We start from the raw sequence: 26,554 nt of genomic DNA on the forward strand, positions 1-26,554 counted from the left end.
AGGCTCTATAGAGCACCAACCTCATCACAGGTCACACCAGGAGGGGGTCAGTGAAAGGGAAACTGAAAGGCGAGCTGGTGTGTGTGTGTGTGCGTGAATGCACTTGATGTCAGGGGGTAGGGGTTGGTTGTAGCTTAGCTGATACAGATACAGTGGTCTGGTGTAGAGGGGGTTGAGAGGGATAGAGAGGGATTTTGTTTGGTTGAGATTTGAGATAAAGTGTTAGAGCAGTGTGTGTTTTGCTTGAGTGTGCGTTTCTCCAAAGGGAGTCATGACTAAACCTCTGTGCCTTGCTATCACGTTGAAAGATAACACCATAACAAAGCACTACCTGTCCACATAACATCAGAGGCCACTTGTGTGTAAAACATATTTGTTGTGGTTCATAGAGATGACAAGATGGCGCCGATAGAGATGGAAGCTTCGCTTCAAGTCCTTAGGAAACTGTGCAGTATTTAGTTTTTTTAAATGTATTATTTCTTACATTGTTAACTCAGAAAACTTTAAGTGTTATTACATACAGCCGGGAAGAACTATTGGATATCAGAGAGACGTCAACTTACCAGCAAAACCAACACTACGACCAGGAATGCGACTTTCCCAAAGCGGATCCTTTATCTGCACCTCCCAGGGCATTTGAACTGATTCCAGAGGCCGACTCAAAACAACGGCGTCGGAGGAGAGGGTGCCAGAGCAGTCTTCTAGGCTTCGGATGCTCGCACACCACCCACCGCTTCTGAGTATATTACTCGCTAATGTCCAGTCCCTAGTTAACAAAGTCAACAAAATTAGGGCAAGGGTTGCTTTCCAAAGAGATATCCGGGATTGTAACATACTCTGTTTCACAGAGACATGGCTAGCTGGGGACATGCTGTCGGAATCCGTACAGCCAACGGGATTTTCAGTGCATCGCACCGACAGGAACACACATCTCTCTGTTAAGAAGATGGGTGGGGGACAATCAAATGCCGACCGTATTATCTCCCAAGGGAACTCTCCTCGGGTTATTGTCACAGCCGTGTGTATCCCCCCGCAAGCGGATACCAAGACGGCCATCAAGGCTGTCTTGGTATCTTTATGCACACTGGAAACTATATATCCTGAGGCTGCATTTATTGTAGCTAGGGATTTTAACTAAGCTAATCTGAGAACAAGGCTACCTCAATTCTATCAGCATATCGATTGCAGTACACGAGCGGGTAACACACTCGACCACTGCTACTCTAACTTCCGCGATGCATACAAGGCCCTCCCCCACCCTCCTTTTGGCAAATCTGACCATGACTCCATCTTGTTGCTCCCCTCCTATAGGCAGAAACTAAAACAGGAAGTGCCCGTGCTTAGGTCTATCCAACCCTGGTCTGACCAATCGGATTCCAAGCTTTAAGATTGCTTCGATCAAGTGGACTGGGATATGTTCGGTGAGCAAGTTTATAAGGAAGTGTATAGGAGATGTTGTACCTACTGTGACTATTAAAACCTTCCCTAACCAGAAACCGTGGATTGATGGCAGCATTCGTGCAAAACTGAAAGCACGTACCACTGCATTTAATCATGACAAGGCGACTGGAAAAAAGACCAAATACAACAGTGTAGTTATTCCCTGCGTAAAGCAATCAAACAAGCAAAGCGTCAGTGTAGAGACAAAGTGGAATCGTAAATCAATGGCTAAAACACGAGACATATGTGGCAGGGTCTACAGACAATCACGGATTACAAAAAGAAAACCAGCCCCATCGCGAACATTGACGCCTTGCTCCCAGACAAATTAAACAACTTCTTTGCACGCTTTGGGGACAATACAGTGCCACCGACACAGCCCGCTACCAAAGACTGTGGGATCTCCTTCTCCATGGCTGACATGAGTAAAACATTTAAACCTGTTAACCCTCGCAAGGCTGCCGGCCCAGACGGCATCCCTAGCCGCGTCCTCAGAGCATGCGCAGACCAGCTGGCTGGTGTGTTTATAGACATATTCAATCAATCCCTATTCCAGTCTGCTGTCCCCACATGCTTCAAGATGGCCACCATTGTTCCTGTTCCCAAGAAAGCTAAGGTAACTGAACAAAATGACTATCGCCCTGTAGCACTCACTTCTGTCATCATGAAGTGCTTTAAGAGACTAGTCCAGGATCATATCACCTCCACCCTACCTGTTATCCTAGACCAACTTAAATTTGCTTACAGCCCCAATAGGTCCACAGATGAGGCAATCACCATCACCGGTATGAAACAACACTCCGCTGATCCTCAACACTGAGGCCCCACAAGGGTGCTTTCTCAGCCCTCTCCTGTACTCCCTGTTCACCCATGACTGAGTGGCCACGCATGCCTCCAACTCAATCATCAAGTTTGCAGACGACACTACAGTGGTAGGCTTGATTATCAACATTGACGAGACAGGGAGGAGGTGAGGGCCCTCGAAGTGTGGTGTCAGGAAAATAACCTCTCACTCAATGTCAGCAAAACAAAAGAGATGATCGTGGACTTCAGGAAACAGCAAAGGAAGCACCCCCCTATCCACATCGACGGGACAGCAGTGTAGAAAGTGGAATGTTTTAAGTTCCTCTGTGTACATATCACCGACAAACTGAAAATGGTCCACGCACACAGACAGTGTGGCGAAGAAGGCGCAACAGCGCCTCTTCAACCTCAGGAGGCTGAAACAATTTGGCTTGTCACCAAAACCCTCACAAATCTTTACAGGTGCACAATTGAGAGCATCCTGTCGGGCTGTATCGCCGCCTGGTACGGCAACTGCACCACCCATAACCGTAAGGCTCTCCAGAGGGTGGTACGGTCTGCACAATGCATCATCGGGGGCAAACTACCTGCCCTCCAGGACACCTACAACACCCGATGTCACAGGAAGGCAAAAAAGATCATCAAGGACAATAACCACCCGAGCCACTACCTGTTCACCTGACTTCCATCCAGAAGGCGAGGTCAGTACAGGTGCATCAAAGCTGAGACAAAGAGATTGAAAAACAGCTTCTATCTCAAGGACATCAGATTGTTAAACAGCCACCACTAGCACAGAGAGGCGGCTGCCTACCTACAGACTTGATATCATTGGCCACTTTAATAAATGGAACCCTAGTCACTTTAATAATGCCACTTTAAGAATGTTTACATCTCGCATTACTCATCTCATATGTATATACTGTATACTGTATCCTTCACCATCTATTCTTTACTATCTATTGCATCTTAGCCGCTCTGTCACTGCTCATCCATATATTTTATACTTATATATACTCATCCCATTCCTTTACTAGATTGTGTCTGTTTTGGTTTTGTTGTGGAATTTGTTAGATATTAGGTTTTGTTATGGAATTGTTACATACTGTATTACCTGTTACATACTGCTGCACTGTCGGACCTAGAAGCATAAGCATATCTCTACACTCGCAATAACATCTGCTAACCATGTGTATGTGACCAATAACATTTGATTTGATTTGGGAACAACATGTCACAATGTGGGCCAACTCAAAGTCAACCAACCACCAACCCCAACACTAAGGTGTACCAGTTTGTTTCAAGACAGAGGGTAACATTAAAAAACAACTGCAATGAAACCTACATTTCTATCTAGTTATCAAGGGTTCCTTATAAAAGTGGAACGAACGGAGAGTCAGGTCAGGGTTTCTTTAGTGCTGTGGTAACCATGATAGTGCCTGAATACATGTGTACGCACCACAGCTTTCTTAGAATAAGGAGAATCAACACAGATTGAAGAGATTGAGGCCATGGTTGTGTCCCAAATGGCACCCTATTCCCTTTGTAGTGCATAATAAACCATGGTTGTGTCCCATAGAGTTTTGGTCAAAAGTAGTGCACTATATAGGGATTATGCTGCTATTTGGGATGCAGAAGATAATCAACCCAGATTGAGCAGATTGAAGCCAGATAATAAACCAAGTCAGCTACCGTAACATTACTGTGTGACTCAGAGGTGATGACTCTATCGCATATGGAGCGTAGATTTTCCATTTCCCCTCCATCCATTCGTACAAATCTATCTAGCACTGTTCCCCTAATATTTCACTTATTTTCTCCTCTTTTCAGGGGGGCTTAATGACAATAACAGCCACACGGTTTGTGTGACGGGGGCCTGGAGGTATTTCGTTTTTGCACAGGCTGGAAGATCTCCGGTTCGTCGCCTCAACAGACGGACAGACACTCAGTGGGAAAGAGGTCTTCCTAAACCTCAATCCCAGTTCAATAAAGGTTCAGACACTCACCACAGTGAAGACCTTGCCGTCCTGGGCTGTGGGGATGAGCACCATCTGAGGCGGGGAAGCCGAGTGAAGGTAGAAGCCCTGGGCCACCACAGTGCTGCCTCCGCTATTGGGGACACAGAGAAAGTAGCCATGAATAATGACAAAGTGTGGTCTCCATGGAACAAATGGCTGTTAGGGATTAGTCACTATCAATAAAAACATCACAATAAGGCGCAGAGTGTTAGATTTGCCTGCTGCAAACATCTAAAACCGTTTTCAACTGCGTGCCGTTTTCAAGGGATTGTTAAATACATGTTAACTGTCCTACAAAAATCATCACCTCTTGAAGAACACAGTCATAATTACAAATGCATTAGTATTCCATGCAAAACAATTGCGCACATTTGGCTCTATAATCAGCGTTATACAGCAAGTACCTGCATGCTTTCAATGATCATTAAAAATCAATTCATCCTGTAATATTGGCCACCATTAATTGGATATTTGAGTGATATACAGTCAAATAAAAGTGAACTACTGTATAAGTGACAAGTAGGCTATGACTGGTTTACGTTCATTTCCCATCTTTTGTGAGATCTGCCTGTCAAGCAGCAGAAGGGCGTATTTGACGATATAAACTGTAAAGGTTGGCTAAACATAGACGTAAGTAGACCTAATGTACTTTTTCCCCCCAACCAACGTAGGCCTTCCTAGTGAAGTTAGCTACCAAGATCCCCTTTTCAATGTTGTTTTTAAGAGTGTTTAATCACGATTGCTGCTGACAGACATGATAGGCTCCATTTATTGATGGACCACGTCAAATTGGCTAGCTAGCTAATAACAGTTAACAAAGCTAGAAGGCTATATCCAAATATTGTTTGATTTGCTTGCTAAAGTGGTGATGACAGTAATCCGACTGACAATGTTACTAAGTCAAAGAAATGCCGATGTCAAGCTCTTTCCAAAAGCCTAGTCTCTGACGAAGCAAGCTAAATGACACATGTTGTTTGCTTAGCTAGCTACATGCCAAATCGATAGGCTACCCTCACCTGTCTGAAAATACATGCTCAATCGATGTTTTCTGATCATAAAAAGCATGCAGTTACTTACTGTATAACTCTGATGATTGCTGTGGAATAATCGGAAATGTGTAGTTCTGACTATGCTCTTCGAGAGGTGATGATATTCCAACCAAATAGTTAGAACATTTATTTAACAATACCTTGACAACGGAACATAGTTGTCAATGGTTTTAGCGGAGCTGGGGGTCTCTTTGCCCACCAGCAGCCAAATAGATTTTTATTTAATGTGTCCCTCTTCACCCACTTATCTTTTATGAATGTCTCTCTCACTTTCTCTTCTCCTCTATATACCACACACTGCTACTTGTTGTTTCTCTCTGTGACTTCTCTGTTTTCATAAACTCCCCCTACAATCTCTCATTCTCTTCTCTGACACCTGTGTCCTATGGAACCTCTTCCTATGGATAATAATAGCGATATCTCTTTCCCTAGCTGCCTCTGTCGACACCTCCTTATTACTCATGTTATTGCTCTACGGCCTGCCTTCCTCCTAACTAACGGACAAACTAGCAAACGAATATCAAGTACCTGATGAAGGATCGTGTGGGCTGGATGCTGGAGATGAGAGGGTCCTCGTTGTAGGTGAAGAGTACAGGAGCCTCTCGGACCACAGAGTCTACCCTCACATACACCGCCTGGAGGGACGGGGCCGACTGGGGAGGGGTTCTGCACATCAGCATGGTAACTGACACACTGGAGAGAGACAGAATACACATCGGCATATTAATGAAAGTACACACACACACAACACAATTCCTCACATTTGGATAATTACCCAAACATGTTAAATACAGTGTGTATTGTCCGCACGTACAGTGGGGGATAAAAGTATTTGATCCCCTGCTGATTTTGTACGTTTGCCCACTGATAAAGAAAGGATCAGTCTATAATTTTAATGGTAGGTTTATTTGAACAGTGAGAGACAGAATAACAACAAAAAAATCCTGAAAAACGCATGTCAAAAATGTTATAAATTGATTTGCATTTTTTCCCCCACTGTACACACACACAGAAGCATTTTTACTAGAAGCAGAAACATTATGTACTCACCTCAGGATCTCACAGGTTGCGTTCCCAACAGTGACCTGTCTGGTGTTGCCACTGTCTAAGAAAGAGCCTCTGATGGTGAGCACGGTGCCTCCTGACTTAGGACCGAATGCAGGGAAGATCTCCCTGATTACTGGGTTCTATGTGAGCGAGACAGGAGGGGAGTAGAAACCACTTCAAACCCAACAACAACCACAATTGCAGTTCATATGTAAATCAGTCAGTTACTGTAAGTAATCAATCTGTCCATCCGTCTGACATACTGTACCTACAGTGCCTATGACAGTGGGCACCAACTGTAGTCGTGGAGAGCTAGAGAGAGAACCAAAGCCTGCATTTTTAGCTCTCCAGGACCAGGGTTAATGACTACTGTCTACTGAGTTCATATTGTGATTGTGAGTGGAGACAGCATTCAGTTCTTACCACAAAGGTGAATCCCTGTGCTTGGGACATCTCCTTGCCACTGTGGACCTTCACCACACTACTAGCCAGAGACGAGTTCACAGGAGACGCCGGAACACACACCAACCTACACACACAGAGACGTGTACACACACACACAATTCAATAAAACATGATTTATCCCACAAGAGAGGCACAAGAACACCAACAACAAACATTGTGTGCTCACTCTTGTTGGGGTAAGCAAGAGGTTAACCTAATTTGATGATGACTTTACTACGCTGCAGAAAAGCACAAAGAGGCCATCTTTCGGGGGGTTCAATCTTCTACACAATGAGTTGACTATAAGAGGGGGGGATGTTTGGTAACATGGGCTTTTGAGTTAAACGCTGCTGTCTGGCATGGCCTCTTGGATTGGAAAGAGTGAAATTCTGTACGCAGCCATTCTCCCACCAATTTAACACTTAGTGAAATCATGAGCAGAATGCAATGCAATGTGCGAATGCGCCCCGGCACTTGGAGTCCTCATTCTATGGCGCCATTTCCTTAACATTCTTCATTCAACTGTCTAACCCTCTCACCCTTATCCCAACGCATGATTAAACAGTACACACACAAACACAACCCCACACCCCCCACCCACTGACTCAACCACAAGCATGCATGCACTATCCCCCCCCCGCCTACACACACACCCCAATCCCAGTCCGTCCTCCCTCACCTGTTGCTGTTGCTCTCTCGTTTCAGTAGTTTACAGGGTGCTCCGGCCACATCCAGGCTGATGAGCGTGTGGTCAAACCTCTCCGTCTTGTTGAAGCCAAAGTTCCTCCCACACACCGTCACCTTGGTGCTCCCTCCCAGGGGGCCGTTGGCTGGGGAGATCTACACAAACACAATAACAACCCGAAGACAACCTTCAAACAACCTCCAAACTAATCAGATAACAAAGACAGAGAAAACCCTGTACTTCTAGTTTCAGGTGCTGGTTTTAGCAGAGACAACTAGTATCCAAAAACAAGTGTAAAAACCACACACGAGAAACGACAGGCGACCATACAGACAACCTTTAAACTATCCTTAGACAACCTTTAAACAACAATGGAGGAGTCGCTTACAAGCTCTCCAGTAAAAACATGACTAGCTTGTTCACAGCCAAATCCCACTCTGTCACTGTGTAATGTATCCAGGTTACTGGTGGGAGCTTTGTTTCCATACTTGCCAAAAGGGTATATGGCATATAGTATACTGTACAATTAGCTACAGGTAACTGCCAAAATAATTGTAAAAATTTGTGTAAATGAGGGATACAAAGTATATTGAAAGTAGGTGCTTCCACACAGGTGTGGTTCCTGAGTTAATTAAGCAAGTAACATCCCATAATGCTTAGGGTCATGTCTAAAAACGCTGCATAGGCCATTATTTTTTACATTATTTTGGTTACCATGGCTATGCCCCCATAGGATGACAATGCGCTCATCCACAGGGTCACTGAATGGTTTGATTAGCATGAAAACGATGTAAACCATATGCCAAGGCTGTCTCAGTCACCAGATCTCAACCAAATTGAACACTTATCGGAGATTCTGAAGCGGTGCCTCAGACAGCGTTTTCTACTACCATCAACAAAACAGCAAATTATGGAATTTATTGTGGAAGAATGGTGTTGCATCCCTCCAATAGATTTCCAGACACTTGTAGAATCTGTGCCAAAGTGCATTGAAGCTGTTTTGGCCCATGGTGGCCCAACGCCCTATTAAGACACTTTATGTTGGTGTATCCTTTATTTTGGCAGTTAAAGGTATGGCCTCAGATGACACTAGTCACTAGCAGCTTGTCTTTGTTTATGTATACACTCTCACAGTATCACAATAAAGACCAAAACAACAACACAGTCCCAGTATTTTGGTCAGAGGGAGTGACATAGGGGGTGTTGTGAAATGTTGTGCTTGTGGACAACAAAGCTTTTTTTTAACTTGAACTGGCTAGTTACCGTGGTGATGACGGGAGGGCAGGAGTCCTGGGTCCAGAGGGACGCTGGGTGACACTGGGCTGCCCTGGTGCAGCGGCCGTCACACCAGCCACATCCCATAAAACCTGGCGCCAGCAGGCAGGAACTACACATCCACTGCTGCTCACAGCCCGGACCAATCAGAGGGACCTTGGTGATCTGGGCGTACACATGACAGCCAATCAGAATACAGACTAAACAAAAATATGTTTGTTTTGTACATAAGAATGCTGTGGGTTTGATTCCTGCATTGGTCACATAACAATATGACACTTTGGATAAAAGCATCTGCTAAGCTAAAATACCATATCATTACTATTATAATATTATATAGTTATGCATTACTTCATTGTAAAAACATCATACTGTACAGTGCCTTCGGGAAGTATTCGTACCCTTGACTTAGTCCACATTGTGTTGTGTTACAGCCTGAATTCAACATTGATTAAGTAATTTTTTTCTCACCTATCTACACAATGACAAAGTGAAAACATGTTTTTTTTTAAATGTTGCAAATCAATACATGTTAGAATCAACTTTGGTAGCGATTACAGCTGTGAGTCTTTCTGCATGTCTCTAAGAGCTTTGCACACCTGGATTGTACATTATTTATATCTACTAAACTGACATATGGAATTGTTTTAAGATGGTCTTACCATGGATAATTTAACTATTTGATTTAGAATTTTAGGACCCCTTTAGGTATGAATTAATATTATTTTTATTTGGCCTTTACTACTATAGCCCATAGAAACACATTGAATAACACATTCATAAATGTAAAAAAAAAAGTCAAATAGTTAAAAAATAAACAATAGAGAATAAGGTTATGATATATATATATCTGTCTTATATCTACGAGATAGAAGAAAGCTCAGGAAATATATATATTTTTTTGACAAATATTTATCCTCTTATTTTTGGTGGCACAAAACTACATCCAAAACAGAGAACATCATGTTCGTGAGAGTCTACCCTTTCCACAGTGGGGTCATACTCGTTTGTAGGCTAAACCATTCGGAAGCTACAGACATTTTCATAACAATAACTCTTTTCGGAATTTCAAGGTCTGACAAACACCGCAGATGTGGAAGGCCGACATAGGCGGATGTCCATGCTACTTATTATGTGACTTGTTAAGCAATGTTTTACTCCTGAAAGTATTTAGGCTGGCCATAACAAAGGGCAATACTTATTGACTCGAGACATTTCAGCTTTTCATTTAAAAAAAAATGAATTTGTAAAAACGTTGAAAGAAAGAGAATTCCACTTTCACATTATGGGGTATTGTACGTAGGCCAGTGACAAAAAAAATCTAAATGAAATCAATTTTTTAATTTCTCTGATCAATGTGGGCATACGGGGAAAACATTTATTTTCAACTGTTGGCTGAACTGTTGTGGGACATTGATGTCAAGCTTTCAGGACATCGTTTCCAACAATCTGTTGGCTCTGGTCAGTGTTGAACACTGTGTCTTAGTGCCAGGGGGCTGTTGTTTCCATCAAACCAGTAATGTAAAGAATGTCTGCTATGAACATAAAGCATGTGTGTGTCGATACAGTGTGCGTGTGTGTGTGTGTGTGTGTGTGTGTTTCTTCATGTCTTTTGATACTCCCTCCCTTGTGTCTACTGTCTACCCACCTTATTTCCTGTCACCAACAATAGTGAGCCGTCCTGGCTGCGCTGGGGGGACAGGAGAGCCACCTCGGGGGACACGGGGCGCGAGTCATCCAGACGGAAGTCCACATGGGGCGTGCTGCGTTTGGAACGGGAAACTACCACCTGGGGAAGACAGAGGCCTGGCCTGCTCAGTAAAACACAGAGTTAAACCATTTAATAGAAGAAAAAAACCCATCCCTGTCTACCGGAGATGCCACACATACCTCCGTTATTAAGAAAGCAATGTAATAATGTCGAAAGGCACTGTGGGGTGCTGTACTTGGGCAGACTGCCTAAGCGTTTCTTCAGGTTGTGTAAGTCCATAGAGTGTAGAAAGACATTTTCGTGAAAAACTCTGTCAGTGTAAACTTAAACGGCGAAAACCAAATATAAAGTATGTAGAAAAGATAATGGACCTATATATTTTTGAAGGTCCAACGCAGAAGTTTTTATCTCAATATCAAATCATTTCTGGGTAACACTGAAGTACCTTACTGTGATTGTTTTCAATTAAAATGGTCAAAAATAAACAAACATAGCTTGTTAGCTAAGAGCAATTTTGAAAGCAAGAATTTTGATAGGACTGTCTGGGAGTGGTCTGAGTGGGGAGGGGAAAACTGAAAAGTATCTGTTATTGGGAGAGGTTTGGAACTCTCTTTCTTATTGGTCAATTAACTAATCTACCATCTGTTGATGTCCCCAGGCAGGCTAAAACTCCATCCCACCAAAACAGGCAGACATTTTCTCTCAGCAGCACGGCAGAATGTGTAGAATTGCAGGAAATTAGCTTTCAAACTGCAAACATTTCTCTCAGCTCCATGGAGAAAATTAGTAAAATTGCAGGAAATTGGCTTAAAAATTTGAAAATGTCTCTACACCACCAAGATAACGGCCTCTAAAATGTTATCTGAAATTCAGCCAGGCTGCCAGGCCGACCGCGCCCCTACCACAGACCCTACCACGGCCCCTTCCAAGCCTTTTTGATCCAGAAAAAAACTTGACATGAACTTGGACATGGTGATTTCGTAGGACCTTTTAGTGCTGAGTCAATCTTCTGTTGTTTCTACTAATCGGGTGCCGTACAAGATTGAAGGTTGCAATAGAATAGAATACGGTAACGTCCTGGAATCTCGTGCTGCAGACCAGGTTATCTAGTTGTGAAACGGGACTATTAACACAGTAACACTGAACTATATCTCACTTCACATGCAAAGTGTGTGTTTTTTTCCATTGGCATTGTATGGGCCCGGCGAGCCACTCCCACTACTGTGTGGAGGGTAATAATGCTGCTATATTGCGAGTGAGATGACAGATTGGCAGATTAGAGCTTAACCACCATTGAGGTGGAGGGAGCTACAGTGAGACAAAAGACATTGCCCGCAGGCAGAAAGAGCAGCAAGAGAGCATCTTGTACCTGGACATGTCAGGAGGTGTTTCAGAAGTCTTATTCACACACACACACACACACACACACACACACGCGCGCGTGCGCGTACGCACACACACACATAAACGCATGCACGGACATACACACTCCTACACACAGACGCAGCGCAGCGCACGCCTGGAGTAACATACATCATCGGTGGTTACGCTGCAATTACAGGCTTGGAGATCAGAACCGGTTGGGTTGGGTGAAACATAACAGTGGACTGTAATAGAGCGTGGTTATGTCCTGGTGGGCATAGGAACACTTTGGTTATATCATCCACTGTATCACCCACCCCCGCCTCCTCTCCTTCTATCTCCCCTTATCTCTTCATTGACTATGGTCCTCCGCCAGGTGTGTGACTGCAAGGTGTGTACAGGCGTGTCAGCTTTACTCACTTTAAATGACCATTGCATTTCAGTAAAGAGTATGAGGGGGGCTGCTACCCTCTTAGTCTTAAGTCATGTCAGATAGTCAGATGTGGACACTAACGCCTGCTTTCAAGGTCCTTTGTTGACAAGGCACCTTGGAGCATTGAAACACTGAAGATGAAAACCAATGTATTCTTTGTGACAGACTTCAGCCAGTCAATGAATGGCATGTCTCCTTTCTCATAGGGAACACTATTTCCTGCTCCACTCTTCAGCTACAACCAAAGACTGAATGGCCTAGTCTCTTTCTCCAGAGGTAATAGTGGTGTGAATTACAGCTTATTGTATTAGACAGGGGAAGTTAGCCTATAAACACAGCCACTGTGCTATTTTCTCAGTGATATTGAACCATTGGGAGAGATTTCCTGAGCCAGAATGGAGAGACCACGGGGACACAGCACAGCGTTCTCTTTCTTTCTCCTATCCTCTCTCTTTTGTTCTCTCCATTGGGGCTAAGAGCATTTTTCCTTGGAAACAAAGGGTAAACAGAAAGAAAGGCAGTTGACAGAGGCCTTTCCTAGGATTCTAATAAGCTAGAAGCAATCGTTCAACCTTACAACCTCTCTCCCTCCCTCTTTTTTCTACACTCGGTTCCATATTTCTCTCTCATGCTACAACTCTTCCATTCTACCAATCTTTCCCTTCCTTCACCTCGTCTCTTAGTCTCTCTCTCTCTCCCCCCCCCCCATGAGGTCCACTGCATCCCTCTCTCAGGACAGCTGGTCTCCTGCTCTCTCCTTCCCAGACCCCCATCCCGAGACAATGAGGTTAGAAATTTCACCACCAACAAAAAAAGAGTGAGAAAAAAAAACATGCCAACAGCTGCGGGGACTCGGTGGAGAGAGAGAAATGCTGTGCGAGGGAACGTGTCATCGAAGCTCGGCGCTTGCCATTAACGGGCAGTTCGGCTCATAACCCTGCTTCCGCGCAGCTGTCGTCGCCTTTTCGCCCATTCCCATCGTTCTTCCGTGACTTTTTTAACACAGTTTTTCTGAAAGTACTCATAAAACATCAGAGAGAGTTTGAGGCCAAACAGAGCTTCCTTTACAGGGACATGCAAGACAGAGCAACACTCAAAAGCTCTTATCCGTCAGTGTTCCACTTCCACCTGACCTGACTCAACCTAGCCTGGTCCAAGATCGGTTATGCATTATGCATGTAATTGGGCAGGATGTTGGCTGATCTGGGACCAGGCTAGACTGAGCCATCTCCTGAGTAAATCCTGTCTCTATAGGAGACAGTGAGACCGCTGCTGAGGGCCTACAAACACAAATGGGAAGCGGAAAGTGAAATCCACCATTGGCTGTACTTGTCATTGATAGGCAAAACCAGACGTGGTTTGTTTGCTCAGATGGTACATACGGCGGAACGCAGCAGGAGGGTTTGTGGAAGCATGGCGAGGCAAGGTCAGGGGTCATGTGTTGAGCAAATAGGAAGGAAGCCGCCCTCCTCCCAGCTGTGGTGTTTCCTAACCTGCCCCTGTACTGGCTGCCACCTGTGTCTCGGCTCCTTGTGTTCCCAAAATGTCTGGTTTCACTGATCACGTACCAACATCCTGCCCCATTTACATGCACAATAAGAAAGGGAGACTGTGCTGCCTGGCCACGGCACCAACAGGCAGTTTTGCAGGTTTGAGCCTTCTGTATACACTCAGGAGCTCAATTGACTTTTTGTTTATGAATAATTCAAAGTTAGGTTTGGTTTCTTCCTCTTCCTTTTTCTTGGGTAAGCAGGTTACAGCACCAACCCTGTTCATGGAACTTCTTGGACTAAAAGGGCTCATTCATGGTCCCTCCTTTGCATTGAGTGAGTGTGTGATTTCACACTCTCACTGCTCTCCCTCTCGTAAGACGGTTTAAGTAAAGTGTTACAGTTCCCCTCTCTTTGCCAGTACTCCCTCTTGCCCCCTGCCCCCCTACCTGTATGAGGCGTCCGTCTGCGGTGCCCAGGCTGGCCACGGTCTGCTCCTGTGCGGTCGCCACGACAATGGAGGTGAGCAGGACATTGCTGAACTGACCGCTGAAGTAGTCTAGTCTGGCCATGGTACTGGTCACCTCCAGACGGTAGCCCTCCTCATGCTTCCCACAGCCAAACGAGTCGTCTGACGAGCTCTACACGGGGAGGAAAACACATACAACATAAGATACGTGGATCACATACGGCTGCATGAAATACGTCATATACAGCCAGTGGTTTTTAACTTATTACATTCAGAGTGTCACAGTACTTCCCAAGACCCCTAACCTCCCCCGATGCCCCTGTCAGATGAGGGTAAATGGAAGGGAGAGGGATGGAGAGCAGGGCTCCCTAAGCCTCCTCATCTGCTCTTTCATCGGACCCTGCTCGTAATGGAGAGCTGAGTTGTGGCTGGCACAGTGTGTGTGTTTGTGTGCGTGGCAGGAATTCATGGGAAACACATTGGGAATGCGTGCCAGTGTGGCTGCCATGACGTTACACACGCTCGCTGCTCTCTCTCTCTCTCTCTCCTTTTGCTTTTCTCTCTCCCTATTTGTCTCCCTCTCTCTAGCTCGCCCCCAATAGGCATGCAAGAGTCTTCTCCGTTAGTAATAGAGTAAAAGTCCACCCTGTAAGTGTGTTTTCGCCTGGCCTATTTTCACTCGGCCACTCTCCAGAACCACTGTCTGGCAATGGCAACCCTGTGCAGGTGTTCACTTGGCCACCCTACTCTCTACTTTGAAAGTAACCTAAGTCGTCATCATTAAACCATTAGAAGAGGTCACCAGCCATTAAAGTGCCCCCCCCCCCCCAGTCGGTCATCAATAGTTTATGAAACCCGAGGCTGGCAGGCGGGGGCCGTGACTAAACAGGCGGGGCCAGCTACAGAGTTTAGGGTGCCAGCTACAGACTACAGAGGCAGAGGGTTACTGATTAAGAGATCCAGGCTGGGGCCCCTAACACTAACTCCACTTGGCCCGGCCTGGCAGCATCTACTGTTTCACTGTACGCTCCAAAGGGCCCAGACACAACACTCAGTAAGGAACACAACACTGGCCCAAAACCCATATGGGAGGAGAAGGAGAGGAAGAGAGAGAGAGAGGAAGAGAGAGAGAGAGAGAGAAAGAGAAAGAGAGAGAGAGAGAGAGAGAGAGAGAGAGAAGTGTATACAATGATGCAGGTCAAGAGGGTCATTTATTTTCAAATGATCTTAAAACCTGATTGGAATTAGTGTCAACTCACTCACCACACTGACTGATGGTACCTGTGTATCAGGGAGGGATAGCCAACTAACTAAGCACCCAAAGAGAGACTCTCTGTAAATGAAGTAATACATGTGAGGACTATGTCAGGGTGACTTGCTTGCGATGTGTAACACTGAAATGTCTGGGGTAAACCTCAAAGGTGAGCTTTGAAGCTGAGGAGAACAATGGGAGAGTAATAAATCAAGCAAGCAGCTTTTCTCTAGCAGCCATTACAGACAAAGTAGAGTAGACCATTACAGGCGAGTTTAGCTCCAAGGTGAAAAGACAGTCCTGGCTGGTAGACAAACAAATAATAGTACAGCTTCAAAGCTACGATATACCTGTATCTATCATAAGCCAAACCAGGTTGGACTGGCTACAACTAGCTCCAAGGCTATAGCAAGGGTAGAATAGATAGAGAGACAACTACAGAGGGAAATCCAGGGTAAAAAAAAACACCACCATCTTCAAGGCTCAGGCTGGCCAACATCTCTGGATGTACGTAATGCCAAAAGCCACAGCTGTACTGCAGAGGGCCAGCGGTGCTGAGCTGTCATGCCGGAGTTGATTCACTCTACAAGAACCTCATCTTTCTTTCAGAAGAGAAGAATAATATCTGACGTCTGAGAAGGAGAGAGGACTGAATACCTAGAGTGAAAATAGATCAGGGGGGTAAGATATAGTGTGCGTGTGTGTGTGGTGGGGGGACAGATGACGGATGGACCGTCTTTCATGTGTCTACAGTGTGTGTGTGTGTGTGTGTGTGTGTGTGTGTGTGTGTGTGTGTGTGTGTGTGTGTTTACTTTTGCCCGGAATCTCCAGGCCAACAACTTTGATCCATCATAACTCCCGCTGTCCGCACCTCTAGATACGAGTCTCACGCAAGTAAACCACATGAGATACAGTCCATGGGAAGTGGTCCGAAGTCTGGGACCTCTCTCTCTTACTATTCCCCGAGACTGAGGTGTCATCAAGCCAGGATACTATGGAGATTACCACAGAACCGCTACAAAAACAGGTCCAGGGGAGATTATTTTGATAGCAAACAAACAGGGTCCTATGGAGTGTTTGTAAAAGCAACGCTGAGCGGTAGGAAGGAGAGACGAAGAAAGAGAAAGGGTTCTGGAGCATTCCATGGAACTCTGTGAAGGTAACGCTGAGGATCAAGGGGACGTAATTGGACAGTGGACGGGTGTTTTGACAAGTCGTGTTTGAAGCCCCATTGCTATTATCCTAGAGACCTAGGGATTTTCTTTGGCACACAGTAAGACAGTCTTGAAGAATAGTCACGCTGTTGTCATGGCAAACGATTTCCTTAGCGAGGTTAACTATGTTCTCTACTCTCTCTCTAGCTCTCATTTTTTGTTGTTGCTCTGATTTGAAATTGAAAGAGACATTTTAAAAGGAAGGTGAACTCCCAACTGGTTTCTGGTCTCCAAACTTTTCCCAAGTTTTAGGAAGATGTTTTTGTCAAGTTAAACAGAAGCCGAGGGGATATGTGAGACACTGTACACCTTTCCCCCCCCCCCATACTTAACCACCGGCCATTGTCTGTAACACAACGGCCAGGCGATAGAGTTACTATGGCAGCAGCGGCTCAGTGTTTAGCTGCTCCGCGGGGCCCGCTAGCGACCCATGTGAGCGTGTGTGTGTCTACATGAGTGTGTATGTGTGTGTGAGGCCTGCCAGAGTCAAAAGGGGTGTGTAATCTGCGTGCTGGGTACAGACAAGGTGCAGAGAGAGGTCCAATGTCCTTTTCATACTCCTACTCTGACCCTCGGGCCAGGCTCACTTAGAGTAGACACACCGGTGGCTCTAGCAACACAAAACCACTGGGCTGGGGCTGTGTTCCTATTTATTATTTTAGTTTATTATTTAAATGTTTTTATCCCCTTTTTCGTAATATCCAATTGGTAGTTACAGTCTTGTCCCATCGCCACAACTCCCGTAGGTACTCGGGAGAGGCGAAGGTCGAGAGCCGATCGTCCTCTGAAACACAACCCCGCCAAGCCGCACTGCTTCTTGACACAATGTGCATGCTTAACCCGGAAGCCAGCCGCACCAATGTGTCGGAGGAAACACCGTACACCTGTCAACCGTGTCAGCGTGCATGCGCCCGGCCGCGATGGGACAAGGACATCCCGGCCGGCCAAATCCTCCCCTAACCCGGAAGACGTTGGGTCAATTGTGCGTCGCCTCATGGGTCTCCCTAACGCGGCCGGCTGCGACATAGCCCGGTATCGAACCCGGATCTGTAGTAATGCAGCAAGTACAGCGATGCAGTGCCTCAGACCGCTGCGCCACTCGGGAGGCCCGGGGCTGTGTTACTATTAATAGTAGACACACACCTACACACTTACTTCACTCAGTCATTAAAATACACTGGGGGCTACTGCTTAGAGTAGGCAGAGACACACACACACACACACACACACACACACACACACACACACACACACACACACACACAGACTTTGTTATTGCTGATTACTTGAGTGGGGCAGCAAAGCTCTCCACAAAGTCAGCTGGCCTTTTACTAGAATAGCACAACTCTGCCCACTGACAGCTTGCACTGACTGTTGCTTGTGTGTGTACTTATTAGGGAGCAAGTGTGGTTGGGTTGTAATGGGGGTGTGTGTATAAGTATGTTTTGTAGAGTCTGGAAGGGGTGTTGATGGGTTGTGTGCGAGTAATTACGCATGTACGTATATGTGTGTTTGTGTGTGTGTGTGGAGACCCCCCACACAATATACGTAGCTTGTTTATATTATATTTGTATGCATGGTTCATTAATGTTTCCATGTATTTGTGCATGTGTTAAGGGGGTAGGGGCACATAATTATGTTCTGAGAGTCCCACGGGGGACACCTGGGCTAAGGGAAGGCACGTGTGTGTGTTTGTGTATGTGTGTATGGGTATGTGTGTGTGTGTGTGTGTCAGGGGAATTAGAGAAGCTGACAATAAGGTTGGATTAGACCCTGGCGCTCCGAGGGCAGCTGGTCTGGGGGCGACATGTGCCCTCCGGATGCCAGGCAGAGTTCGGGGTTAGTGTGTGAGTGTGTGTGTATGGGTTAGGTATGGTGACCCAGGCTGGCATGGGTGCATTGAGCACGGACAGATAACAGCTTCACACATCATATAAACAGACGCCAGAGGAACTCAGTCAGGCTGAATAATATTCACCTCTGTTTCGGAGTGTAAACCCACCCCTTCGTTGGGAACGAGCGTTTCAGTTCATTGAGGGAGAAAAGTACAGGGTCTAAAAGCCCCTGTTGGTAAGAGGGCCCACTCTAAACTTCTCTCTAACCCTCTCTCCCTTTCCCCGCTTTCCTCTTTCCCTTCCTCCCTCCCTCTCTCACCCCCCCCCCCCTCTTTCCCGTCAGTCTCTCCCCACTCTCTTCACCCTTAACATTCCCATTGTTTCTTCCTCCCCTCTCGCTCCCTGTCCACACTCTTCTCCACCTGTCACCCTTCCCTTCCCTTCTCTCTCTCCTCTCATTCCACTCACTCACTCACTCACTCACTCACTCACTCACTCACTCACTCACTCACTCACTCACTCACTCACCCTTCTCTCTCTCTTTCTCTTCCTCTCTCTATCTCTCTGTCACTGAGGCACAACTTGGTGTCTGTGGCTCATTTGAATAGTCAAATTATCTGTCAACGCAGACCGGGCAGCTGTGGGGGCCTTTGTGAATCCTGCTGGGGAACAATGCAGCTACCCTTGGGTACCACACTCTATATAGTCACACACACACACTGGCTGAATGAATGATGAGTGAATGATGACCCAGCACCTCTCTCCCGCTCTCCCTAAGCTGAAGAATGCAGTTACTAATAATTTGCTCCTTAAGCTTGATCTCGTATAGCAAGAGGAGTGCAGTGTAGAGATGTAGAGAGTTTGGGCCAAAGATATTATTTGTGGTCGTACTGTGATGAACTTCTATCCTCAGAGCTCTTTTTCCAGCACGTAGCTACCCTCCATCATCTAAACAATGACTGATATCTGACGATGGGAGGGAAACAGGGAACATCATGGACCTATAGAACATTCTTCACTAGCCCAAGACTTTCTCTTTTCTGTGACCGATAGTCCAGCCAGTCCATACAACATATTTACTGTTGCATGGCAGGCAGCCGCCAGCTTAGCATGTTAATTCAATTAGACCAAACAGACCAACGCAAATTGAGGATAATTTAGTGTTGGGGCAGCGGGACGTGCGGAGTTAGCCCCCATCATTTACCCGCCATGCATTATTAGCATTAGCGCTTATCCACTCGTATTCATTACCAACCACCGACAGACAGGAGGGGCTTCGAGGGGGAATCCTTTCCACCATGAACCACCCCCGTCTCCTACTACATTACAGTAATGGACTCTGGTATAAGGAAAAGGAAATGCCCAGAGCAGAGTGCACTGGAGAGGAGTTGTCAATGGCCAATGCTCCCTGATGAGTAATAAGGAAACATATCCAACTTGGAATAGGGAACATGCACGATTCCAAAAGGAGCGTAACTGCTTTTCAAAGATCCAAGATCCAAACTGACATGCTTTAAAGCCCTTTCCTGCCAAACTAATTGAAACGGAATTCCTGGTTCTCAGTCAGTAGTAGTCTGGACTAATCAATTCCACCCGGGCCAGCGAGCAGCAAAACCTTTGGCAGAGCCTTTTTAGTGACGACTTCACAGTGAGTGGAGTTAAAAGTCTGAAAGCCTGCTCCTTCCTTCAGGCCATTCCGCTACCACTTGCATGGTGTGTTTAGGGCTCCCAGTGTGTGTCTGTCTGTCTGGTCTCTCTCGCTCTCTCTTTTTATTTTTTTGGAGGACCAACGCAGAGCAAAGGGAGAAGGATTTTCCACACACCGAACCATTAAGACCTTCGCTAACTGTATATGAGACAAGGTGGGGAAACACAGAAGGACCACAGTACCAGTAGCAGTTCCAACAGTAGGGACTTTTAGATGAACCAGATAACCAAAGGTTGTCAACAGGGCCAGGAAACTATACACTGTATCTTGGCTCTGGGTCTGACAGCGTTGCTTATCAGTGTACATTGACGCAGGGCCTGGGGAGCACTGGGGAGCATCAATATTCTGTGTGCATGCCTCATTTATTTATCTTAAAGGCCCAGTGGACTCAAAAACATGTTTTTCCACACTATGAGGTTGGAATAATACTGTGAAATTATAAAAATTATGATAGTGCCCTTTTAGTGTAAGAGCTGTTTGAAAAGAATGCCTGAAATGTCAGGCTGTTTTGGTGGGATGGAGCTTTGGCCTTCCATGGTGACATCACCATGCAATACATTAGTTAATAGACCAATAAGAATGAGTTTGAAACCTCTCTGCTAATAACAGCTAATAAATGTTTTTTTTCTGCTCCCCACTCAGACCACTCCCAGACAGTCCTAACAAAATTCTTGCTTGAGAAATTGCTCTTAGCTAAGAAGCTATTTTTGTTTCTAATTTTACAATTTTAATTGAAAACAATCACAGTAAGGTACTTAATTGTTACCCAGAAATGATTTGATATTGAGATTAAAAAAAACATCTGCATTGGACCTTTAAAGTATTATTTTTTCCCAGCATTGGTTATCTTATCTTAAGTATGGGATGTGCATATCACCTTTGTTTTCTTAATTGACACAGGATCTGAACATAGCTAGTTCTTCCCTTCTTTCGTCTGTCGTACTGCCAGATGGTGAAGCGTGATTCATCACTCCATAGAACGCGTTTCCACTGCTCCAGCGTCCAGTTGTGGCGAGCTTTGCACCACTCCAGCATACACGTGGCATTGTGCATGGTGATCTTAGGCTTGTGTGTGGCTGCTTGACCATGGAAACCAATTTCATGAAACTCCAGATGAACAGTTCTTGTGCTGACGTTGCTTCCTGAGGCAGTTTGGAACTCGGTAGTGAGTGTTGCAACCGAGGAGAGACGATTTTTACGCGCTACGTGCTTCAGCACTCGGCGGTTCCCTTCTGTGAGCTTGTGTGGCCTACCACTTTGCGGCTGAGCCATCGTTGCTCCTAGATGTTTCCACTTCACAATAACAGCACTTACAGTTGACAGGGGCAGCTCTAGCAGGGCAGAAATTTGACAAACTGACCTGTTGGAAAGGTGACATCCAATGACAGTGCCACTTTGAAAGTCACTGAGCTCTTCAGTAAGACTGCCAATGTTTGTCTATGGAGATTGCATGGTTGTGTGCTCGATTTTATACACCTGTCAGCAACGGGTGCAGCTGAAATAGCCCGAATCCACTCATTTGAAGGGGTGTTGACATACTTTTGTATATATAGTGTACTTTTGCTTTAACGAGAACACAGGTTTAAAAATCAACACAAACTTGGAGAGAAGAAACACAACCTTATCATACATATGATATTCCGATATATTTCATGACAACTTGCAGGTGGTGGTGGCTTTTAGTATTTTTTTGTTGTAACGATTTCTGCACCAGCTGAATACTATAATGTCTGTAAAACAAAAAACACACAACAAAAGGCAAACTAACAATGGGCTTAGCCCCAGTCCAGAGAAATGGGCGGCAGTGCAACAATGCATCATTGTACTGCCTTTTCGCACTCATAAACTCCTGGAAGTTGGCATCTCCACACACACACACACACACACACACACACACACACACACACACACACACACACACACACACACACACACACACACACACACACACACACACACACACACACACACACACACACACACACACACAGATTATGTGAGAATAATTCATGATGATCTAAATACTGTACATCTGGTTGATTTCTCCAGGGCACAGATCCAGGAACACTGTTAATGCTGATCTTGGATCCGTTTTGCCTTGAATCATAATGAATAAGGGGGGACGTGATCCTAAATCAGCACTTCTCTGGGACACTTTGTGAATACCGGCCCAGTACTGTTAATGCCAGAGGAGAAATCTTCAAACAGGATAGGTTTTTGTATTAGACTGTAAATGTATTATAGCAACATATAAACAGGAAATTGTGTGTAATGAATCACCTACCTTCTTACTCTTCTTCTGAAACATGACTGAACATTGTCACAGTCCCGGTATGACGACTGCCAAAAAAAAGCTCAAGGGTTCATCGTCGGAGAATATTGTAGGATACATCAAACCAGTAATTGCTGGTTGTTTTAATTTTTTATTTAACCTTTATTTAACTAGGCAAGTCTGTTAAGAACAAATTCTTATTTACAACGACGGCCTACCCCGGCCAAACCCTAACCCGGGAGCCCAACTTTAAAAACAAAATCTTTCTCTTTTGACACAATCCCTGATGCACAAAGACTACGTTTTCTTGGCAGTGAATTGGGATAGTCCATTAGACGCATGGCCAAATACTGGGCTTTCTGACCGTAAAATACACCATTCAATTCCAAGAAAAACAGCTCATGCTCACTCAGGTGTGAGCTTGCCCTCCCTTCCTTTTCCTCCTCCGACAACAATATGATTCAGCCAGAGATCACCAATCCCCAGTGGGGTGGATAACATCAAAGCCTTCTGCCCCAATCTGAATGGTGTCCTGGGGATTTGGCTAGATAGCCTAGGTCTCTGTTTGTTGGTGCATTGTATGGGAGCGCGACAGGGTGATAAAAACCACACAAGCGTTGAGAGGATAGGGATTGAGACGTTGGAGTAGGAGGGTGGGGGGGGGGTGTCTTTCTATTCTATCCCCTCCATACTTGAGTACACATTCAGACACAATCTCTTGGCTCCATTGTGTGTGCTTTAGTATAGCCGAATGGAATGGCCGGGGGGTTTAGCATCAGCTGATGCCAGAGTCAGATCCTGCCTTGGTCCGGAAGGACTTTAAATGTGCATGGACACTTCTGTCCATTTATCCGCTGCATGGTGGACTGGCTCAAGGCCTGCTTTTGTCCATATGGCTAACGGCAGGACCAACTATACGGACATATGGGTGACACTTTATATTAAGGGTCCATAATAAACCTTTTATAAGGCATTTATAATGCATTTACAAACAGTTTGCTCACCATTTATTAATCCTTATTCCCATATTTGTAAATGTTAGTAAGCTATTTATTCACACTGAGTACCACTCTTCATATTTTCAAGCATGGGGGTGGCTGCATCATGTTATGTGTATGCTTGCCATCGGCAAGGGAGTTTTTTTTAGGATAAAAATAAAGTACAGGAAAGATCCTAGAGGAAAACCTGGTTCAGTCTGCTTTCCAACAGACACTGGGAGACAAATTCAACTTCAGCAGGACAATAACCTAAAACACAAGTATCAGCCCTGATCTGTTTCACCTGTCCTTGTGCTTGTCTCCACCCCCTCCAGGTGTCGTCCATCTTCCCCACTTATCCTCTGGGTATTTATACCTGTGTTTTCTGTCTGTCTGTGCCAGTTCGTCTTGTTTGTCAAGCTTACCAGCGTTTGTCATGTCAGCTCTTTTCCCAGCCTCTCTTTTTCTCGTCCTCCTGGTTTTTGACCCTTGCCTGTCCTGACCCTGTACCCTGCCCATCTGACCACTCTGCCTGACCCTGAGCCTGCCTGCCGTCCTGTACCTTGGCCTCTACTCTGGATTATTGACCCCTGCCTGCCTTGACCTGTCGTTTGCCTGCACTCATTGTTACATTAAAACATTGTTACTTCACACGGTCTGCACTTGAGTCTTACCTTGATTGCTGATAAAGGCCAGATCTACACTGGAGTTGCTTACCACAACGACATTGAATGTTCTTTGTGGTAAGTGGCCTACTTACAGTTTTGACTTAAATCGGCTTGAAAATAAATGGCAAGACTTGCCAATGTCTGTCTAGCAATGACCAACAACCAACTTGACAGAGCTTGGAGAATAAAACAATAAAAAAATAGCAAACACTGTACAATCCAGGTGTGTAAAAGCTCTTAGAGACACCCAGAAAGACTCACAGCTGTAATCACTGCCAAAGGTGATTCTAACATGTATTGACTCAGGGGTGTGAATACTTATGTAAATAAGATATTACATTTTCATTTTCCAAAAAATTATAACAAAACAAAAAAACATGATGTCACTGTCATTATGGGATATTGTGTGTAGATGGGTGACATCTATTTAATTCCATTTTGAATTCAGGCTGTAACACAATCTGTCAAAGAGTATGAATACTTTCTTAAGGCACTGGATATTGATACCTTGACTAGTAGTATAGACATGGTAGCGCTTTCCTGCAGTCCAGTGTTACGTTTTGTATGGTTACATAAGACAGATGGTTACTTAAGGCAAAAAAAGAAAAAAAAGTAGGGTGGTTGGTCGGGGTGGATGGTGGATGGGTCGTCTTGGATTTATGTACAGAATAATACGAAATGCTCTGAGACCGGGTTGCATAACTATGTGTGTGAGGTGTATACATTTGTTTCTAATTAAATGTATTTAAGACTTCCATGAAACACTCTGTGTGACCCTGATTTAGCCGTCTGCAGTAAAAGGTAAAAAAAAATATATATAGAGAGATTTTTTGTTGCTAGGTAGTGTTAGCTAGTACTAGTTGGTTGTAACTGCGCCAAAACTCTGGTATTGTTCATCCTATAGCTTGTTCTCCATCTTCTTTTTAAATAGTGAGCCAACATGTTTCTCTGGAGCAGACATTTCTTCTCTCTCTGGAGCAGACATATAGTGAGAAATACTTTTGGAACATGAAATCGCAATAAAATCTGAGTATCGACTCACAATACATGTAGAATCGTGAGAATTGCAATACATATTGTATTGGCTCCTAAGTATTGTGATAATATCGTATCAGGAGGTCCCTGGCAATTCCCAGAAGCTAATATATTTCCACATGCTTATTCTTTTACTCAAAACATGTATAAAGTATGAAGTATAAAGTATATACTTTATTATTCACTGTTCACTGTTATTGTATTGTTCACTGTTATTGTTTACTGTTCACTCAAAACATGTATAAAGTATAAATAGTGCTCACTTTAGACTAGGGACTGCAAAAAGACTTAGTGAATGTTTTTTAAATGTGGGAGTAATTATTAATAAATGGTGAACAAACAATTTATAAATGCCTTTATAAATGGTTTATTACGGACCCCTAAAATCAAGTGCTAGAGACATATGCAACTGCATGGCGAAGTCCAGAAGTCCATAGGTCTGTAGAGTCCACCATGTTAGTCTGTCTGAGGTCCATGCTGGGGCGCTGGCCTGGGCTCCCGTGTCCACAGGGTGGAGTAGACCGGCTGGCCTAACACATAGGGTTGTTTCTGCTCCACTGCTCCACCCCTACACTGACCTTGGTGATTAAAACCTGGGCCATCCATGAAGCCAGCTCAGACTGGTAGCGAGACAACGCTTTAAGAAGGGATGAGGGGGGAGGCGGGGGGGGGGGGGGGGGGGTTGAGGTAAGGGCACTGGTCAGGAGGGTGCCTCGTGTATGTGCGTGCATGCTGAAAGACGAGTGTGTACACATAGCACCTATTCCACCAGGAAGCAGGATATCACTGTGTGGAGGTGGAGGCAGAGGAGTAAAGGAGTAGGGGGAACGGCAAGTGACTGATTAGAAAACCGCTCTGGGCCCTTGACTCATAACTAAGCTCAACTGAGCAAAGCTCCTTTACTCCACATCACACACTAAACAAGTGTATCATGTGGAGTCTTAGGGACTATTGGCAAAGACCTCTTAGAAGCAATAAAGTAGCCAAGTTTTTGTAAAATCCCTGCTTAGATGTGTGGAAGACAAAATGGAAGATATGTGATTTGAAGAGAATGTATATAATTTGTAACAGCATGTCAAAAGAGAAATTGACGAGGACAGGAGCGGTGGACAGCAGAGATCAGTGTCAGGGCTATGGCAATTCCAGTATGTGCTTTCCCTCTGGGAGACAGACAGGTTGCAAGCGGAGGGAGACGTTTCCACTAGTTACTGCTCCTAGATAAGGTAAGGTGTGCACACAATTCCAACCTCACAAACAGACAAGAAGCACACACCTATACTACGCAATGTTGTTTTTTCCCAAACAAGTCACAGAGAACTGGGACTGGAGACCCCTCACTAATGATTAACTTAATGCAAAATATAAACTA

General features: G+C 45.0%; 1 protein-coding gene across 1 annotated transcript in view; it reads right to left on the minus strand.

Annotated features, from left to right (window-relative positions):
* Nucleotides 1–26,554, minus strand: part of LOC115152322 (hepatocyte growth factor receptor-like) — a 75,261-nt gene that overhangs the window by 34,637 nt on the left and 14,070 nt on the right. Inside the window, exons 3-10 of the mRNA XM_029697095.1 lie at nucleotides 14,205–14,396; nucleotides 10,408–10,548; nucleotides 8,748–8,924; nucleotides 7,479–7,639; nucleotides 6,779–6,884; nucleotides 6,359–6,495; nucleotides 5,837–6,001; nucleotides 4,248–4,350 (exon numbers count right to left, since the gene is read on the minus strand). Of these exons, the coding sequence (XP_029552955.1) occupies nucleotides 4,248–4,350; nucleotides 5,837–6,001; nucleotides 6,359–6,495; nucleotides 6,779–6,884; nucleotides 7,479–7,639; nucleotides 8,748–8,924; nucleotides 10,408–10,548; nucleotides 14,205–14,396 (1,182 nt within the window). The remainder of the gene's footprint in view (nucleotides 1–4,247; nucleotides 4,351–5,836; nucleotides 6,002–6,358; nucleotides 6,496–6,778; nucleotides 6,885–7,478; nucleotides 7,640–8,747; nucleotides 8,925–10,407; nucleotides 10,549–14,204; nucleotides 14,397–26,554) is intronic.

This window comes from Salmo trutta, chromosome 17 (assembly GCF_901001165.1).
Source record: "Salmo trutta chromosome 17, fSalTru1.1, whole genome shotgun sequence".
NCBI lineage: Eukaryota > Metazoa > Chordata > Actinopteri > Salmoniformes > Salmonidae > Salmo > Salmo trutta.